This window comes from Trichosurus vulpecula, chromosome 2 (assembly GCF_011100635.1).
Source record: "Trichosurus vulpecula isolate mTriVul1 chromosome 2, mTriVul1.pri, whole genome shotgun sequence".
In the NCBI taxonomy this organism is placed as follows: Eukaryota; Metazoa; Chordata; class Mammalia; order Diprotodontia; family Phalangeridae; genus Trichosurus; species Trichosurus vulpecula.
The window spans coordinates 324,038,718-324,060,236 of NC_050574.1; the positions used below are offsets into that span (position 1 = coordinate 324,038,718).

General features: G+C 37.8%; 1 protein-coding gene across 2 annotated transcripts in view; it reads right to left on the reverse strand.

Moving 5' to 3' along the window:
• The window catches only part of PPP2R3A (protein phosphatase 2 regulatory subunit B''alpha), a 229,347-nt gene that overhangs the window by 124,511 nt on the left and 83,317 nt on the right, over positions 1-21,519 (reverse strand). Inside the window, exons 1-2 of one of the 2 annotated variants that reach the window (XM_036745774.1) lie at positions 10,302-10,769; positions 3,606-3,875 (exon numbers count right to left, since the gene is read on the reverse strand). In XM_036745774.1, coding sequence (XP_036601669.1) covers positions 3,606-3,875; positions 10,302-10,433 — 402 coding nt within the window. In that variant the 5' untranslated portion in view covers positions 10,434-10,769. Of the gene's footprint in view, positions 1-3,605; positions 3,876-10,301; positions 10,770-21,519 lie in introns of those variants that run through there. The other variant, XM_036745773.1, reaches the window with a different exon arrangement.

The window sequence follows — 21,519 nt, forward strand, 5'->3', positions numbered from 1 at the left end:
GGACAGCCAGGGAAAAACATGGTATCTGGTGTCTTGTTTGAGGAACAGTGAGGAGGCCAGTGTCACTGGATCTCAAGAGTATGTGCTGTATATAAAGTGTAAAAAGAATGGAAAGGTAGGTGGTATTCAATCGTTTCAGTCACGTCCAAATCTTCACGACCATGACCACGAAAAACCCATTTGGGGTTTTCTTAGCAAAGATACTGGAGTGATTTGCCACTTCCTTCTCCAGCTCATTTTACAGATGAGAAAGCTGAGGCAAACAGGGTTAAGTGACTTGCCCAGGGTCACACAACTAGTAAATCTCTGAGGCCAGATTTGAACTCAGGAAGAGGAGTATTCCTGACTCCAGGCCCGGTACTCTACCCACTGCACCACGTGGCTGCCATGCACTATTCCAGCTGAAGAGCTTGCTCTACAAATAGTGGGCCCTAGCCATCTGACCATGCCATTTTCCTACCACGTTGCTGCTGTCCTACATCCAAACTGGTCTCTAGCTTCTGCCCTGGAGCCTATGCTGGCTGATGAGGACTCATTATATGCAGCAAGCCCCTACATCCATTTTCTTGCCATGCTACTGCTGCCACTGTGTTTTGTAATCCCATGCTGGATCTCCAGTTTCTTACCCTAAGGCTGTGCATTTGATTACTGAGTGCTCACCACGTTCAACCAGCTCTGATCAGTAATCAAATCAATATAACGTTATTTCTGGAAGGGTGGAATGTTCAAATTCCCTGATGACGGCGCTCGACATCCCTGTGACTTCTCCCTTCCCTGGCCAATGCCCCCCAGATGTGGTTGAATGGAAGCCCCTTAAGGGGAGGGGCGCTCTTTCTGACTTTCTCTTTAGCTCTCAGCAAAGTGCCTGAGCGTGGTAAGTACTTAATAAAGGCTGAATGAATTCATTCACGTCACTCCAGATGGGATCCTCTGAGCAGTGAAGAGTAAAGTAAGATTATTTCCTCCCTTAAGCAGAAAACTATATTTTTATTAGGAAGACAAAGATTTTATTATTTTCATTTTTTAGGAAACTTATCACACTACTGAGTCATATGAAACCTCTAGTAAACTAAAATTTCCAAGTTTTTTTTTTTCCTCCAAATGAAAAGCTATCAAGCCAGGTTTCCCCATGTACTTTCTACTCCACTTTTTTGGACTTAATGCATACCTCCAAATTAGCCCCTATTAAATATCATCTTACTGGTTGTAGCTGGTCATGATTACTTTGAATCTTGTTTTTTCTGTACAACTATTACCTAATAGTTATTAACTGTTAGTTAACTAATAGAAGTTAACTAAATTAACTTCCCAGCTTTATGTAAAACACTATTTTGATACTAAAAAAGGCTACAGTGTAGTTGAGGAGATAAGTCATTTGTTAACAGAAAAATTAAATAACTTGACTGTCAAATTAATACTATAGGTGATACATGATGTAGGATTTCAGAAGATAGAGAGGAATCATTGTGTCCTGGACTAGTTAGGCAAGTCTTCACAGAATTTGGTTGGGCTGTGAGGGATGTCTTGAATGTCTGGAAGAAGAGTTTAGATTTTCTCCTATAGGCAATGGGTCATCACTGGAGAGTTTTAAGCAGAATGAATGAAATGAAACTAGTGTTTTACGAAGTTTAACCTGGCGAATTAAAGGAAAGAGAGACTACAGGCAGGGAGATCAGTTAGGAGGCTATAACAATCCAGGAAGTTAGTGATAAGTTTCCAAAATGGAGACAGTGTGATTCCACAGAACACTAAATTCAGCCTGGGAGACCTGTATTCTAGTTTTTAATCTGCCACTAACTAATGATACAATATTGAGCGAGTGCCTTAGTTTTCATGAGTCCCAGTTTCTGTCAGTAAAACGAAAAGGATGTACTAGATGATGTTGAGGGTTCTTTGACTGATTGACTGATTTTTTCCATACTTAAATTCTATGATTCTAGGGCAATGCCAGTGGGAAAAGAAAGCAAAAAATAACTTTTTTTCCCAGTGGGTATATTCTTTTTTTTTTTGTTTATTTTTTTTCCCAGTGAGTATATTCTGATACGACATATTAATCCTAGCGGCAAACTTGTCAAGGGTCACATATCTGCTGGTGAATTGTATGTTTCAACTTTCAGACTAAAATGAAACCTAGAACAAGGAGGAAAGAATGCATGTCTAAACAAGCAGAGATATAGATTATCCTTCTTTTAACCATGTTATAAAATCATTCTCCCTTCCTCCTTTCTCCCTTCTTTCCCTTCTCTTCATCTCTCTTCCCCCATCTTTTCCCATCAGCAATTCTTTTTTTAGAAATGAGCAGGCACAAATCATTTTAACTTCAGTGAGGTGAATATATGCTATGTGGTTTTTATTTGAAGTTTAGTTTGCCTTCGAGTCTTATCCATTTTTAACTAGCATTTGAATCAGAGGATAATGCAGTTTTTATCCTCTTCACTGGCCTCTAGCACAATTTAAAATAGAATATTTCAGAATTATTTGTTGATTCCTTTTTTTATTAGTATATCAACAAACAAGTTTTAGGGGAAAATACTGGATATAAAAATCAATAAAACTCTTTGACTCGAAATGACTATTAAAGGAAGATGTAGGAAAGAAAGATAGGTGGCTGAGAAAATCCAGCGAAATAGGGAACTCTAGAGGAAAAGCTAGTTTTAGGAGGATGATGAGTTTGATTTTTATAAGTTTGAGGTGACAATGGGACACCCAAATGAAAATATTCAACAGAACTGCTGGACTGAGGCAGAAGGGTGGTTAAAACTTGCAAGATTTAGCAATCGTTTGAATAATGATAATAATGAAGGCAGCTAGGTGGCTCCGTGGATAGAGTGCTGGGCCTGCAGTCAGGAAGACCTGAGTTCAAATCAGGCCTCAGATGCCTACTAAGTTGTATGACCTTGGGCAAGACACTTAACTTCTGTTTGTCTTAGTTCACTGAAGAAGGAAATGGCAAACCACTCCAGTATCTTCGCCAAGAAAACCCCATGGACAGTACTGGTGTGCTATGGTCCACAAGGTTATGAAAAGCTGGATATGATTGAACGACTGAATAACAACAACTTGTAGTCATGAGAATGGATAGGACCCTAAAGGAGTAAAAAGAGAAAAAAAACGGACTGATTAGTGAAACATGGGAAACATCTACAGTTAAAAGAGGGTAGCAGAAAAAGATATGAAAAAAGAAGGAACAGTTGGAGAGGTAGGAAAAGAATCAAAGTAATGTAATATCTTATATACCAAAGAAGAGAGGTCGAAAATGTCAAATACTGCAGAAAGGTCAAGGACAATGAGGGATAAGAAAAAGCCATTAGATTTGGTGATTAGGAAGTCACTGAAGACCTCTAAGAATATAGTTTCAATAGAATGGTGGCTTTGGAAGATAAATTACATTAAACAATGAGAAAAGGAATGTAATGGGTATAAAAAAGGCTATACTTATTTGAGAATAAGTTGATAATGGCTAAACAGGATGTTAAGGTCAATCAGAGATTATTTCAAGAAAGAAGGTGGTTTATGCACAGAGAGGAAGGGACTGTCACTGGAAAAGACAGATTAAAGGGCCTAAAGAGAAGGGGTAAGTATAAATTACTTAGTAGTTATATTACCTTTGCAATTTTCCCCATTTCGTAAATATCTGCTTTCTGATCTTCAACTTCCGTGAAGGCCATTTCAATACTGTTTATGGTCTGTTCATGGTTTGCACAAGCATCTGGAAGCCCTTTAGGGAAGTAGAATCGTGGAATGTTTATGGATAATGGCACATTGCTAGCAACATTATTCACATGAAGAAGAGGAGAGAGGGGTCGGGGGCTGCTGCCAACACTTGCTGCAGGTACAAGTGGTGTTCCATGTTTCTTTTCTTGCTTATTCTGAACCTGAAATGACAGCATGAACACAATATATGAATGCTGATTCAAAAATATGTTTTAAAAGACATTTCACTTGGGTTAGGAGGTTGTGTATGAATAGTATTACAAAAAGCTGGTGGAGACACTGTACAGCAGAATTTTACCTTTTTACAGGGGCAGTGAAATGTGTTTTAGGAAATGTTTACATATGCTAAACAAATTAATGTGGTCATGAATAAATTATTTTATTATTGTTATATTTACATTGCACTTGTGCTTTTTAAAAATCCTTAGATTTTTCATTAGAATTTATAAGACATTTCTAAAGTTCAAAATTACCAAAGGGGCAGAATCCAATGAAACAATATTTTCTCAGCCTGAGTTATTTTAAATCACAAGGTCCATGTCTGAGACTACTGCTAGACTTTCTGATAACTTTTGCTTCTTATTCACTGACTTGTCTAAATTGAAGTTACTTTCTTTGCTATTATTATACTTTGAGAATGCTGCTGCTTGTCCTCCAAGAAGTGATAAAAAAGATACACAGGTATTGTTAAAGTTCATCCAGTAAGGGTCAGAAGAGGAACAGGAGAGTAGTAGTGGCTGGTGACTTGCAGAGAGGGAATTGAAGCGGCTACTTGTCAACCTGTTAACACTAAAGAAGATGGTTTTCTTCTTGGGGCCTTTACCCAAGACGTAACAGAGAAGGTCTGAAGGCTCTTCTACCATCTATCTCGAAGCTATAAGGAATCTAGAAAGTATTTTCAAAAAGAGAAGACCATAAAGACACCAATGGGTTCCTCCCTTAGCCCTTCCAGCCACTTTTGCCTAGTGAATGCAAGAGATATAGAAGAGAAAAGGAAATCTGCTTAAAAATGTGATCCCTGAGAATGAGACCTGGATATCTGGTCCACAGATTATAAAATACAGGAATGAGAGGCTCCTAGCCAAGGATGGAATATATTCGACAAGGTTTGGTAAGAATATAGTTTTCTTTTATCTTACATATGAATCTAATCAAGAAGGGCTTTAAATGGAATATATCAAGGAAAGAGAGAAAGCTCCATTAAGCTACATACCACAGAGAGCATTGAAATGTAGAAGAATAATAGCAGCTGAAGCACCTTCGGCCTGAAGGTTCCCCACCCCGGCTCTGGACAGTTACAACTTATTCAAATGAAACAGGACAGGTAAAGAGGAGGGAGGAGGGTTGCATTACTTTATGAAGAAGACACACTCATGTGAGGAAATCAGGGACCATAAAGGGTGAGGGCAACTACTGTAGTGCTTGGGGAGATGAAGACAGCAACAGAATCTATTTTATCATTGTAGCATGTAACAAAACACATGGGCAGAGGAACAAAATAGATGAGGAATTCAGGAAACAGATGAAAAGCTTGACAGAGAGATATGATGGAGGTAGTAGTGATGGAAAACTTAAATTATCCATACACATTCTGGAGTACTCACTGACAAAAATAAAGTAGTCAATACGTCTATACTTTAAAAAAGCAGAGGAACCAACAAAGGCAAATGCTATTCTAGGTCTGATTCTCACCAACATGAAGGAACATGGAGTATAGAAATGATGGCATTGTTAAGGGAGAAAGGGAACACTCCCTCTTAAGAGAGAAGTTAAGCATAATTTGATAAGTACCCTAGATTTAGGAAGAGCAGATTTCAAAAAGGGGAAGATTAGCTAGGATCTCATGACCAAAAATTCTACAAAGGAAATCAGTATAGAAGGAATAGAAAGATGACAAAAATAAAATTTTAATGACACAGAAACGTTTTTTGGAGAAGAAGGAAAAAGGGGAAGGCACATGAAGAGATTAATGTGGATACACAGGGAAATCACTCTAGATAGACAGAATGATATTGACTGAAAACAGAAGAATAAAGACCTGCTTATCTTATTTTGCTTCTGTTTTCTGACTTTTGATCTGAAAAAGAGAAAATTTTAAAAAGGGTGACAGAAAGTTAATACCCAAAATAAATAAGGAGATAATAAGAGAGCATTCTAATTGTCCTTGATAAGTTTAAATCACTTAGCCCAGACAAACTACATACTTAATACTGAAAGAACTGGTGGATATAAATGCATAGTGACTCCCCCACTCTCCTGACAAAACATGAAAAATAAGAGAACTACCACAAAATTGTAAGAAGGGCAAAGTTGTTTTGATTTTCAAAAAAGGCAAGAGAATAATATCTGCAAACTAAAGGTAGGAGGCTTGACTTTGATCCTGTCAAAATTTAAGAATAGCTAGTGAATTATGAGGGAAAGCTGTGATCTTAAAGAACCAGCATGGATTCACAGAGAACAGGTCATTCCAGATAAACCTCCGTGACTTTTTTCCACCCACAAAACTAAACTACTAAACCTGTAGCACACTGTGGATACAGTTTATTTAGAATTCTGCAAAACATTTGATACAATCTCTCATATTATTCTTATGGGAAAGATGTGGTCTAGATCAGGGCTTCTTAAACTTTTTCTACCCATTACCCTTTTTATATTTTAGCAACATTGGCATTGTGGGGCCTGAGGGCATGCACAGTGCAAAGTGGGTATGCTTTGTGTTCAGCACCTAAGCTGCAGTGAAGTTGTACCATGCAACATAGGCAAAGTGCTGCCAGAAACACCTCAGATTCATTAGGAATTTGATTTTTAATTAATTTTTGATCATTGGGAGTTCAGAAACCATTTTCTGTTGCCAAATTTTCTACAACCCCATATGTGGTGGTGACCCATGGTTTAAGAAGCAATGGTGACCGTGCAGAGGGAATCAGAATTGATTGAACAGCTGGACCCAAAGAAATAATCAATATTTTGATGTAGACTCAGAAGAATGTTTCTTCTGGAGTGCCCAGAGAATTGTGCTTGGTTCTGTACTGTAATGACTTGTATGTAGTCATAAATGGTATCAAATCTGCAGATGTCACAAAACTGCAGGGATAGATGACGCAAAGAATGATATGGTCAGGATCTGAAAAGACCTTAACAACTTAGAATATTGCCTGAATTGGATGAGATGAAATTGAATAGAGAAAAAGTAGACAACTTCGCAAATATTAGATGAGTAGTCATTGTTAGACAATAATTTATCTGAAAAATATCTGGAGATTTTAGTGCACAGCAAACACAATAGGAATTAACAGTATGATATGACACTCAAAAGAGCTCATGACATCTTTGGCTGCATTAAGGGAGGCATAACTTCCAGGAATAAAGAGGTGACGTTCTGACTGTGTTCTGGTCTGAGTTTATCTAGAGTACTGTGTTCAGTTCTGGGAACCACATTTTAGTTGGAGCACTGATAAGACAGATAACATAAATAGGTGGGTAGCCTGGATGGTGAAGGACCTTGAAGTCTTGCTATATTTGGATTAACTAAAGGAACTGGAGATGTTTTGTTTGGAGAAGACAAGACTCAGGGGGAACATGACAGATGTCTAAATAGTTAAGAATTATAATATAGAAGAGGAATTTGACTAGTCTTGCTTGGCCTTGGAGGGCAGAATTAGGAACAATAGATGAAATTTGTAAAGAGGATTTAAGCTTGATTTAAAGAAAAACTTCCTAACAGTTAGAAACAACCAAAAATTAGGTGAGGAGGCAGTCAATAAACTAACACTTATTAAGCTCCTATTATGTACCTGGCACAGTGCTCTAGATACAGAAAAAGGCAAAAGCAAAACCAAAAAGAAGTCTCTACTCTCAAAGAACTCACAATCTAATGGGAGAGACAACATGCAGAAAACTATGCACAAACAAGAAATGACAGGTGTCCCAGACTTTTGCCTCTTTATAACCTTTGGGACAAAATGTAAACTGTTTAGCTTTTAAAAGCCTGCACAAAGTGGCCCCAACCTATCTTTCCAGCCTCACTGAATCCCATACTCTGTTCTTCATACATGGCACTGCATCTCCAATCTGCTGTTGCACGTTGGCCATCTCTCATGCCTAGAATGGACTTCTTCCTCCACCTTTGTCTCAAAGAAGCTCTCTCTGCCTTCAAGAGAGCTCAAACCACCACCTTCCACAGGAGGCCTTTCCTGATCCTCCCAAATGCTCACCCTTCCACACCATACTGTTTTTATCTACTTTGTTTTCTCCCTCTCCCTCCTCCCCTTCCTCTTCTGAATAATATGTGTGCTCCCCATTAGAAGCACCTAGGGATTAAAGATTGTTTCATTCATTGTGTTGGTATCTCTAGGGCTTAGCACAGCGCCGGCACACAGTAAAGCAATTAACAAATGCTTGTTACTCCATTGCTCTTTCCACTGCACATACTCTACCTCCTAATCAACTACCCTGTGACTCCACTGCCCATCCCTATGACTTCCCAGAACAAAAAACCTTTCCCTTGAGACTACTTCCCTAGATGTATTTTCTCTCCCTATTAGAAAATAAGTTTTTTAAGGTAGGGATGTCTCTCTTTTGACTGTATCCCCAGCACTTAAGTCAATGCCTGGCACAAAATAAGTGCTTCATACATGCTTCTTCATTCATATTTAAAAAAAGTAGATCGAACATAAGTCTGGCATAACTTTCACTATGCTCAAGAATTTAGTGGTGAAATGGTCAAGGGAACCTAAGGAGACGACCATGTTATTAATGAACTTAAAATGTAATGTAGACCCATGACCCAATAATAACTCTTCAAAGCAGAAGTGCAATTTTTAAAAAATTGCTTCAATGTACCTCAAATAATCTTCAAAGAGCACAGTTCTGTCCTACTTCCCTTACTCAGCATTCCATCTCCCGCTTCCACATTTTTGCACAAGCTGTCCACCATGCCTGGAAAACACTTTCTCTTTAAAATTCCAAGTTTCCTTCAAGGCTCGGCTCAGGTGTCATGTTTCTCAGGAAGCCTTTCCTGGTCCCTCTAACTTCATGATAGCAATTTATCCTGCCTTCCTTAATGAACCTAAATATAAATCCATTCACACCCACATACATATTTGTTAATTCCCTTGTTAATGATTTTTCTAGTGAATTACTTATCTACTGATGACTGTCACCTTTAATGCCTGTTAGACCAGTAGAGTGTTAATTCCTTTAGGGAAGGACTACCTAACTTTTCTATTTATATCCCCAACACATAGTAGGCACTTAACAAATATTTGTTTACTGATTAGCCTCCAAATTCTGTTCATTTCCAACTCAATGGAGCTGCTGTTAATGCTTAAGAGGAGAAAAAAAACAGTTGCTCTTTTTTAAAAGAAAGGTAACAAGGTACAAATAAGCATGCATGTGCCTATGATAGGACATAAATATTTTATACAGAATTTACTGAGGAACAGAGTTTAAAATAAATTACTTTGATACAAATGGCCCATCATACATATTTCTACAATTAAAACCTATTATGATATACCCCCTTATTTTAAGTTATCTGGTTTGCTTACTTTGAAAAAGTGGTTTCATTCAAACACAGGAACATCACCAATAACATGTTTGTTGTCAAATAATAAAAGACCAGATATAAAGTTTGCTTTTCTTGGTCTGATTTATCGAAGTTTCATTTCTCTGTTTTATTCTAACTATAAACACATGGTCATTTAAAACGCCACTTTGATTTCAGTGTTTCCATACTGTGTTCCAAAGAACCCAGATGATTCCATGTGTTGTGAACAGAAGCTCTAGGAGAAAATGCTGATGCTAATATTTCCTTCTCTAAAACATTAAATTTTATGGATCAAATCATATTACAGTCATTTTGTATGAAAACTGGCTTGGCTTTCTCTGACAGCCAATAACATTTATTGTGAGAAAAGCTTTTATCTCTTTATCTTTAGTCTATATCACCCACCTTGCTTTGTTCTTGCTTTGACGCTGGGCCATATGGAGCTGAGCATGTGTGGATTGTATGAGCTATCACCATCAGAAATAATTCCAACACTTCTCTTACCAATGGTAGAAATTCTATTACATTCAATAATGCATTTATGTGTGTGTACGTACAAAGTACATGTGCATATACACATACATACTCATTTCTTCAGTTTCAAGTCAAAAGAACCAATTTTCTTGCCTTTAAAGTATTAAAAACATTTACTATTATTGTAACCAAATTGCCAACCATTAATTCAAATACAAATAAAACTTTTAAACACTATAATGCTAATCATCTGAAAATGTTTTCTCTACAAAAATTCAATGCATTTTAACTACATAGCTAATTGTCACTAAGGACTATTTCCCCTTTTTACCGATGAAAAGTGTGAGTACTGTACTCCGGGTCAGGGAGATCTATTTTTAAACATGTTGGTATCTAGCTACAAATAGCACTCTGCAAATAGACAACTGAATAGAGGACATAGTTGAATTCCTTGCTCCAATATCAAGATACAAGTGAATTATAGGAATACTTTAGAATTTAATTCAATGAGTGCAGTTTTATTAGTTATAAAATATGAGAATAAAAAAGAACACAAGTTTCAAACCTGTGTCTGCTGAAATATCTTTAGCCTCTTCTTAAAGCGTGACGGAAGAACAAAATCACAGCCCTTTGCAAGAAAAGCTAACTCTCCCCTCAAATCCGGGTCCCTTCGAAGAGAGGTTTCCTTGATCATCATCTTTGAAAAACAAGTTTACTTAGCCACTGTCCAGTATACTCCTTAAGATGATCAGACTTAGTCTTGATGATATATATGTTTATAGGCAAAAAGTTATGAGTCTTGTAATGAAGAAATTGTTTCTTGTCTCCCATTGAAATAATATTCGGACAAAACAGTCTCCTAACCTCTTGAGGCCACAAGTTCCACACCTGCACTGACAATCAAATGAGTCTCAAAGCAAGGTCGTGGATTCCAGTGCCTTCTCATAATTTTCAAGCTAGAAACACATCCTGCAACAGAACCTTTGCTGCTGGGTAGCTTTATGACAAACTGACTTGCACATGTTGTGGGCACGGAGCATTCTGGGAAGGAAAGCACCCACTACCAAAAGTGCTAAAGTTAGAAACATTACAACTATACCTAAATATATCAACTTCTTTGACAATGTTAACTTGTTAAACTACAGCTTAAATGAGGTGGAAACCTATAGAAAACAGTCCCTGCTGCAACAGATGTATCCTTCAATCTTAAATAAGAGAGAGAGTACAAGATACCTTTATTATTTTCTTTCTTTTGACATGTATTATTTTTATTAAATATTAATTATTTCATAAATTAGGGACTTTAATTTTAAAACAAGTTCCATTCCTTATTTGGGAAAAAGGAAACAAATATCTCTAAATTTATTAGAGAACTTGTGAGGAAAAAAAGCAAAAATGTTTCTCTACCAAACAGTGCTTTGTAAAGGATTTAATGTGTGTGGGTTTTGGGGTTTTTTTTTTTTTGCTACTCCTAAATTTTATAACTGAACATCAACTACATGTTTTTTAAAGTCTTTTTGAATACTCCTAATGTACTCATACATCATTTGGGGGTTTTCAAGCCAATCTGATGACAAAAGGGAGGGAAATGGTAATTAAAGAACTGGAACAATGGAATGAAATAAAAAATGAATTCATGTAATAAATTAACTCTGGGATTACTTTCTATTTACAATGCATATATCTTATATGTACATTGTTACCTGCCTATTGTGTCCTACATTAGATTATGACCTCCTTGAGGGCAGGGACTAGGGTGTGTGTGCGTGCATTTTGCTTTGTTTTCTGCATTTCTTCGTATCTTACTACTTTGCACAGTGCCTGACACATAGTAAGCACTTAAATGCTTGCTGGTTGAATGACTAAAATGGTGATTAAAAAGAACTATATATATATATATATATATATATATATATATATATATATGTATAAAATACTTTGAATTTACATGTTTTTCTTCAAAGTGCTTAACATGGGATCTGAGATTTTAAAAAAATATTAAATGATGAAACATTTAAAATTTCAAAACTTCTGAAAACTCTTTAAAATGATTACCATATTATGTATTCTATTTTGATTTTATGCATATAAAATATCTAATCCTCCTCTTGATCATTAACAAGTCTAAGAAATGTAAAGAATCAAAAACCCATAGTCATTATCATAAAAGCAAATTCTTGCTGCATTAATAATACTTCTTATTTGGCTATCTGTGAGTCCTATTTTACTTTCTACTGTTTCTCTGCAACTCAAATGGATAGATTTCCTTTTGAAGGCATTTTAATATTAGCAGACTGATAACTGTTCACAATGTACTGGGTATACAATAATAATGATGATGATGATGATGATAGCTAACATTTATATAGTACTTCAAGATTTGCAAAATGCTTTACAAGTGTCTTATTTGATGCTCCCAACAACCCTAAAAGGCAAGTTGCTATTATCATCCCCATTTTACAGATGAGGAAATGGAGGCAGACACTGGTTAAGTGATTTGCCAGGTCACATAGCTAGTGTCTGAAGCAGTATTTGAGCTCAGGTTTTCCTCATTTGTCCAAATATCTAAATTTGGTATTGTAGAAAGACCCACTAATATCTAACTTATCCTTGAAGGCAGGGGCTGTCTTTTGCCTCTTTTTTGCATAACCAGCACTTAGCACAGTGCCTGGCACATGGTAGGCACTTAATAAAGGTTTACTGATTTATTGAACCCAAGGAACCGAGCCTCCTGAACTTCATCCCCGGGCTCACCTGGTTCCCCAGATTCAGAGATGCGATGCACCAATCAGTAATTCACATATGTATGTGTGTGTGTGTGTGTGTGTGTGTGTGCATACACACACATACATATATACATACTTGTGTATGTACACAGACAAACATAAGTACAAACATATATATGCACACACGTGTGTATATATGTATCTGTGTGTGTGCATGTGAAACCAAAGGCTACTGCCCAAAAGAAAAGTAGTCAAAAGATACGAAGCTCTCAAAAGAAAAGTTGCAAGCTCTTAACAACCACATGAAAGAATGCTCCAAATCACTAATAATAAAGTTAAAATGAGGGGTTGGAACTGATGCTATCTTCAGACACTTATTAATTGGGCAAATCACTTAACCTCTGTTTGCCTCAGTTTCCTCAACTGTAAAGTAGTGATGATAAAAGCACCCATTTCATAGGGTTGTCATAAGGATCAAATGAGATATTTGTGAAGTGCTTCCCACAGTGCCTGAAACAAAACAAATGCTTGTTCCTTTTCCCCTTCCCCTCAACCCACATTTTTTTGCCAACCACAACGCTATAAAATTATATTCAATAAAGGGTCTTTGAAAAAATGATTAAAAGTTAATTAGAAACTAAATAAATGGTTGTCAAATAACAAGACAAAGTTTCATCAATGAAAATGGCAATATGACAAATATGCCAAAACTTAAAGGATGTAGCTAAAAGGTTGTTATTTCAGTCATGTTGGACTCTTCATGACCCCATTTGGGGTTTGCTTGGCAAAGATACCAAAGTGATTTGCCATTTTCTTCTCCAGCACATTTTACAGATGAGGAAACCAAGGCAAAGGGTTAAGTGACTTGCCCAGAGCTACACAGGTAGTAAATATGTGCAGCCAAATCTAAACTCAGGCCTTCTGGACTCTAAGAACAGCACTCTATCCACTGAGTCACCTAGATGCCTCAGCTAAAGCAGTTCTTGGGAGAAAATTAGTATCTCTGAAGGAGAATTCATAATCAAAGAGGAAATAAAGGAAACTAAAGCGAACATTTTTTTCTTTTTACTTATTTATTTAGTACTTTTAGTTTTCAGCATTGGTTTTCACAAGAGTTGGAATTACAAATTTTCTCCCCATCTCTACCCTCTCCCCACTCCAAGATGGCATATATTCTGATTGCCCCATTCCCCAGTAAGCCCTCCCTTCTATCACCCCACTCTCCCCCATCCCTTTTTCCCTTACTTTCTTGTAGGGCAAGATACATTTCTATGCCCCATTGCCTGTATATCTTATTTCCTAGTTGCATGCAAAAACTTTTTTTTGAACATCTGCTTTTAAAACTTTGAGTTCCAAATTCTCTCCCCCTTCCTTCCCTACCCACCCTCTCTAAGAAGGCAAGCAATTCAACATAGACCACATGTGTATCATTATGTAAAACCCTTCCACAACACTCATGTTGTGAAAGACTAAAAATATTTTGCTCCTTCCTATCCTATCCCCCTTTGTTCAATTTTCTCCCTTGACCCTGTCCCTTTTTGAAAGTATTTGCTTTTGATTACATCCTCTCCCTATCTGCCCAATTGAGTGTGTATGTTACTCCCTCCTCAGGTCAAATCTGCGGAGAACAAGATTCATTCATTCCCCCTCACCTACCCCTCTTCCCTTCCTACAGAACTGCTTTTTCTTGCCACTTTTATGTGAGATAACTTACCTCATTCCACCTCTCCCTTTCTCCCTCTCTCAATATATTCCTCTCTCATCCCTTAATTTGATTTTATTTTTTTAGATATCCCTTCATATTCAACTCACCCTGTGCCCTCTGTCTATATATATATATATATATATATATATATATATGTATATTCCCTTCAGCTACCCTACTATTGAGGTCTCATGAATCATACACATCACCTTTCCATGTAGGAATGTAAACAAAACAGTTCAACTTCAGGAAGTTCCTTATGATTTCTCTTTCTTGTTTACCTTTTCATGCTTCTCTTGATTCTTGTGTTTGAAAGTCAGTTTTTCTATTCAGCTCTGGTCTTTTCACTGAGAAAGCTTGAAAGTCCTCTATTTTAGTGAAAGTCCATATTTTGCCTTGGAGCATGATACTCAGTTTTGCTGGGTAGGTGGTTCTTTGTTTTAATCCTAGCTCCATTGACCTCTGGAATATCATATTCCAAGCCCTTCGATCTCTTAATGTCGAGGCTGCCAGATCCTGTGTTATCCTGATTGTTTTTCCACAATACTCAAATTGTTTCTTTCTGGCTGCTTGCAGTATTTTCTCCTTGATCTGGGAGCTCTGGAATTTGGCGACAATGTTCCTAGGAGTTTTCTTTTTGGGATCTATTTGAGGAGGTGATCTGTGGATTCTTTCAATTTCTATTTCACCCTCTGGCTCTAGAATATCAGGGCAGTTCTTGATAATTTCTTGAAAGATGATATCTGGGCTCTTTTTTTGATCATGGCTTCCAGGTAGTCCAATAATTTTTAAATTATCTCTCCTGGATCTATTTTCCAGGTCAGTGGTTTTTCCAATGAGATAGTTCACATTGTCTTCCACTTTTTCATTCGTTTGGTTCTGCTTTATAATATCTTGATTTCTCATAAAATCACTAGCTTCCACTTGCTCCAATCTAATTTTTAAGGTAGTATTTTCTTCAGTGGTCTTTTGGATCTCCTTTTCCATTTGGCTCATTCTGCCTTTCAAGGCATTCTTCTCCTCATTGGCTTTTTGGATCTCTTTTGCCATTTGAGTTAGTCTATTTTTTAAAGTGTTGTTTTCTTCAATATTTTTTTCAGTGTTTCTTTGGGTCTCCTTTAGCAAGTCACTGACTTGTTTTTCATGGTTTTCTTGCATCATTCTCATTTCTCATCCCAATTTTTCCTCTACTTCTCTAACTTGTTTTTCCCAAATCCTTTTTGAGCTCTTCCATGGCCTGAGACCAGTTCATGTTTTTCTTGGAGGCTTTTGGTGTAGGCTCTTTGACTTTGTTGACTTCTTCAGGCTGTATATTTTTGTCTTTTTTGTCACCAAAGAAAGATTCCAAAGTCTGAGACTGAATCTGAGTGTGTTTTCGCTGCCTGGCCATGTTCCCAGCCAACTTACTTGACCCTTGAGTTTTTTGTCGGGGTATGACTGCTTGTAGAGCAAAGAGTACTTTGTCCCAAGCTTGAGGGGATGTGCTGTTGATTTCAGAGCTGTTTCTATACAGCCAGCTCTGCCACACCAGCACTCCTCCTTCCTCAAGAACCACCAACCGGGACCTGACACAAATCTTCAGCAGGCTCTGCACTCCTGCTCTGATCCACCACGTTGGCCTGGGGCCAGAAGTAACTGCAGCTGTAGTTCTGTAGCTGCACCTCCCCCGCTACCTCTGGGGTGGTGGCGGAACCATAAACACTATCCCCCGCCCCCACAGCTTTTCCCACTAACCTTCTCTGTTGTCTTTGGTGTTTGTGGGTTACGAAGTCTGGTAACTGCCACAGATCACTGATTCAGGGCGCTAGGTCCTGTTCTGTCTGGCTCTTGCTCTGGTTGGCCCTGCTGCTGCCCATGCTGAGCTCTGCTCCCCTCCACTCCGTGCGCGACAGACCTCATCCAGCAACCATCCAGACTGTCCTGGGCTGGATCCCTGCTTCCCTCTGCTGTTTTGTGGGTTCTGCAGTTCTAGAATTTGTTCAGAGCCATTTTTTTATAGGTTTTTGGAGGGACCTGGCCTGGAGCTCACGCAAGTCCCTGCTTTCCAGCTGCCATCTTGGCTCCCTGGTGTCAACATTTCCTCCTTGATAATTTCTTGAAAGATGATATCTAGGCTCTTTTTTTGATCATGGCTTTCAGGTAGTCCAATAATTTTTAAATTATCTCTCCTGGATCTATTTTCCAGGTCAGTGGTTTTTCCAATGAGATATTTGACATTCTTTTCCATTTTTTTCATTCCTTTGGTTCCATTTTATAATATCTTGATTTCTCCTAAAGTCACTAGCTTCCACTTGCTCCAGTCTAATTTATAGGGTAGTATTTTCTTCAGTGGTCTTTTGGACCTGCTTTTCCATTTGGGTAATTTGGCCTTTCAAGGCATTTTTCTCCTCATTGGCTTTTTGGAGCTCTTTTGCCATTTGGATTAGTCTATTTTTTAAGGTGTTATTTTCTTCAGTATTTTTTGGGTCTCCTTTAGCAAGTCATTGACTTGTTTTTCATGATTTTCTTGCATCACTTTCATTCCTCTTCCCAGTTTTTCCTCCACTTCTCTAACTTGCTTTTCTAAATCTTTTTTGAGCTCTTCCATGGCCTGAAACCAGTTCATGTTTTTCTTGGAGGCTTCTGATGTAGGCTCTTTGACTTTGTTGACTTCTTCTGGCTATGTGTTTTAGTCTTCTTTGTCACCAAAGAAAGATTCCAAAGTCTGAGTCTGAATCTGAGAACGTTTTCATTGCCTGTTCATGTTCCCAGCCAACTACTTGACCCTTGAGTTTTTCGTCAGGGTATGACTGCTTGAAGAGTATATAGTACTTTGTCCCAAGCTTGAGGGGCTGCACTGTTGTTTTCAGAGCTTTTTCTACTCAGCAAGCTCTGCCACATCAGTGCTCCCCCTCCCCCAAGAACCACTACCCCAGACTACGACTAAGATCTGAGCAGGCTCTGCACTCCCACTCTGATCTGCCACTTAATTCCTCCCACCAGGTGGGCCTGGGGCCAGAAGCAATTGCAGTTGTAGTTCTGTAGCTATACCACCCCTGTTGCCCCTGGGGTGGTGATTGAACTGGGAACTCCTTTCACTCTGTCCCCCGCAGTTTTTTCCCACTAATCTTCTCTGTTGTCTTTGGTGTTTGTGAAGTCTGGTAACTGCCACAGCTCACTGATTCAGGGCACTAGGGCCTGTTCCGCCCAGATCCCGGTCTGGTTAGTCTGGGTGCAGCCCACGCTGGGCTCTGCTCCCCTCTGCTCTCAGCTCCGTGCCATAGACTTACCCAGTGAACATCCAAGCTGTCCTGGGCTGCAGCCCTGCTTCCCTCTGCTATTTCGGGGGTTCTACAGTTCTAGAATTTGTTCAGAGACATTTTTATAGGTGTTTGGAAGGTCCTGGGGGAGACTTTTAGGTATGTCACTGCTTTCTAGCCGCCATCTCAGCTCCACCTCCAACATTTTTTCTTATGCCAACAAAACTGGTAACATAGATGAAATGGACAAATATTTACAAAAATATCAAGAATGACAGAAGAAATGTATTATTTAAATGACCCAATATCAGAAAAAGAAATGGAACAAGCCAAAAATGAACTCCCAAATGGGAAAACAAACAAAAAACAACCCACTCCAGGAGCAGATGGATTTATAAGTAAATTCTATCAAATACTCAAGGAACAACAAATTCTAATATGACATAAAATGTTTCAGAAATAGGAAAGGAAAAGAGCCTATCAAATCTATGCTATAAATGTGGTCTTGATACTTAAAATAGGGAGAAACAAAGCAAACAAAACATTATAGATGAGTATTACTAAATGAAATATAACACAAAAATATTAAATCTCATAAGAGAGGTTACAACAACATATTAAAATAATTACCCACTATGTCCAGGTCAGATTTATATAAGAAATCCAGGGGTGGTACAATATAAGGAAAACTGTAGTCTAACAGATCATATTTATAACAAAATCACATTTTATGTCAATAGATGCCAGAAACTTTTGACAAGATCAATATACCTTTCTGTTAAAAAGAAACAAACTAGAAAGCATAGGAATAGGCTTTTTAAAAAATATATAATTTATCAAAACCTAAGAATAAACATTATTTGAAATGGAGAAAGGTTTGAGGCCTTTCCACTAATATCAGGAATAAAGCAAAGATGTTCATTATCACCACTTCTAATTAATCACAGACCTAGAAATGTTAGTTATAGTGATAAGAAAGAAGCAATGCAAATAAATATTGCTTCTTACAGGTATATCCAACTTAGAGAACACTAATAAGTCATCTAAAATGAACTCAATTCATCAAAGTAGCAAGATACAAAATAAATCCAAATGAATTCTCAGCATGTCTACATATTGCAAACAAAACTCAGCAAGAATAGATAGGAGGAGAAATTCTAACAAAATAACTATGAAATGTATAAAATATCTATATATCCACATACCAAGACTCTCAGGTGGTTAAGATAATAGTTGCTCAGGGTTGGGATATGCCAATATTATAAAAATGACAATAGTACCTAAATTAATTTACAGATTTCCTGTTATACCATTGACACATCATAGAAGTACTCTATAGAACTAGGAAAAAAAGCATCTATAGGAACAAAAGGTCAAGAATTTCAAGGCAAATAATGAGAACAAAATTGCAAAGGGAGTAGTAGAGGACTTGATTTCAAATGATACTATAAAGCAGTAATCATCAAAACAATTTGGTTCTGATTAGGAAAAAAAAGAAAAATCAAACAGTGATTTGGGAATATATACAAAAGAACAGAGGAAGAGGGAAAAGACCTATTTTTACAGCAACATTTATAGCAGTCCTTTTTGTGAGAGTAGAGAAGTGGAAAAAAGTGGATTGGAGATATTCAGAGAAGCCTGAGAAGACTACTATGAACTGTTGTTGAGTGAAGTAACCAGCATCAGAAGAACACTCTATATGGCTCTAATTGTAAAAGATTTAAGAATTTTAAGAATTATGGTCAAGCAATGAGCAGCCTCAACTCCAGAACTCTGACGATCAGTCATGGTTCCCACTTTGCGGCAAACAGGTTATGGACTAAAAGCGCACAATGAGACATATGTTTTCACACACAGCCAAATATTTGTTTTACTTGACTATACTAATTTGTTACAAGGGAAGGCTTTTTCTTTTTGTTTTTTGCCTGGGAAGAGGGCAATGGGGTGGTACTGGTCTGGAGGGGGACAGTGATAATCATACTAACAAAAAGAATGTAAGAAATTAACATCAGTTAAACATTAAAAATACACAGCTAAAAGCAGAAGTCAGTACAAAAGGGGACACAGGTAGGGGAGCACTAGCATCATGTTAAATTTAATATCGATTAAATAAGAGGTGTTTATTAAGCATTTTATTAAGCACTTAAGTCCTTTCCTCCAAGAATGTTTACATTCTAAGGGGAAAGACAGTATATGTAAATATATAGGTACTTACAAGATACATATAGAGTAAGTGGAAGGTAACCTTAGAAGTGAAAGCTGTAGCTTCTGAAAGGACTGGGAAAGGCCTATGACAAAAAGGGGCATTTGATCTGGGTTCTGAAAGAAATCAAGGATTATAAGAGGCAGAAGTAAGAAGGAAAAACACTTCAGGTAACAGACAGTTCATACAATGGTAACTAGATGGGAAATGGAATGTTGTATGTGAGTCAGTGTGGGGGAAATCAAGTAGTTAAGGCTGGATTACAGAGCGCATGGAAAGGAGTAATGTGCAAGCAGATTGGAAAGGTAGCAAGGGAATGAGTTGTGAAGAGTTCTGAACGCAAACAAAGAACTTTATATTTTATTCTAGAGATATAATGGAACCACCAGAGTTTATTGAGGAGGGTGCTTGGAAAGACCTGTACTTTAGGAAAAATTACCTTGGCAGTTGTGTGGAGGATGGATTTGAGTGGGAAAAGACTTGAAGCACGGAGTGCAATTAGAAGTGTCCTGCAAGAGTACAGGTGAGAAGTGAGGAGAGACTGAATAAGGGTGGGGCTGTGTTGGTACAGAGAAGAGGGTATATAAGAGAGCTGTTGTGAAGACAGAAATGACATGCTTTGGCAAACGATTAGAGAGCTGGAGTAAAAGTGAATAGTTGAGTATGTCATTGAGGTTGCAAACCTGGGTAACAGTAAGGATGTAGGTGCCTTCAATAGTAATAGGGAAGTCTGGAAGAGGGGAAAGATGATGAGTTTTAGACATGTTGAGTTTGAGATGCCTATAGGACATTTGAATAGAAATGACTAAAAGGCACCTGGTGAAGCAGAACTGGAGATCAGGACAGAGAATAAGGCTGAATAAATAAATCTGGGAATCATCTGCATAGAGATGATAATTGAACCCATGGGAGCTGATTAAAACACCAAGTGAGATAATAAAGATGGAAAAGAAGGCTGAATATAGTCTTAGGGGAGACCCATAATCAGTGGATGTGATATGGAAGAAGATGTAGCAACACAGATCAAAAAGGAGCAGTCAGGTGGGTAGGAGGGAGTACTAAGTGAGGTCAGTGCCAGGAACACCCAAAGAGATCCAAGCTGCGTGCAGCAGAGTTTCAAGGTGTCATCTATTTTTTTTTCTGTTCTTTGTATAAGGAAATGTTCATACTTGTCATGGTCATAAGAATAGATTTTTTTTTTAAAGGGAAGAGAGTAGAGGCAGGAAGACTAGTTAAGAAGTAATTATAATAGTACAAGTAAGAAGTAATAAGGGTTTGAGTAAAGGGCTGTGGCAATCTGAACAGAGAGGGGAAATGGAAGGAGATAATGTGGAGTCAGAATTGACAAGATTTGGTAATCAACTTATTTGTCAGGTAGATGGAGGTATTAAGAGATAGAAGTGTCAAAAATGGCTCCAAGATGATGGTGCTAACAACAGAAATAAGAAAGCTTGAAGAAGGGAAAATCTGAAGTGAAGAGGAAAGATGCCGAATTCACTCTGAGACAGGTTTCTATTAGTCTGAGGTGATGGTGGCAGGGTATCTGGGTAGTTACATCTAGAAGGCAGTCAGGAATGTGACAGTGGACCTCAAGGAAAACTTTGGAGTTATTTTGAGAATTGAAGGCATAAGACAGGATCATTGAGTAGAGAGATAATAAGAGGCCCAGAGAAAGAGCCTAGAGCCCTACAGGAATACACCTGGATAAGGCTAAGAGGGAAAATTGATGAAAGCCACGAAAAGAAGAGAGAATGTAGTCAGCAGTACCAAACGGTGCCAAAAGACTGAGGATAGACTAAGAAAAAGCTATCAACTCTGACACTGGCAGCTAGGTGGTACAGTGGATAGAACACTGAGCTTTCAATCAGGAAGATCTGAGTACAAATTTGGTCCCAGACACTTGTTAGCTG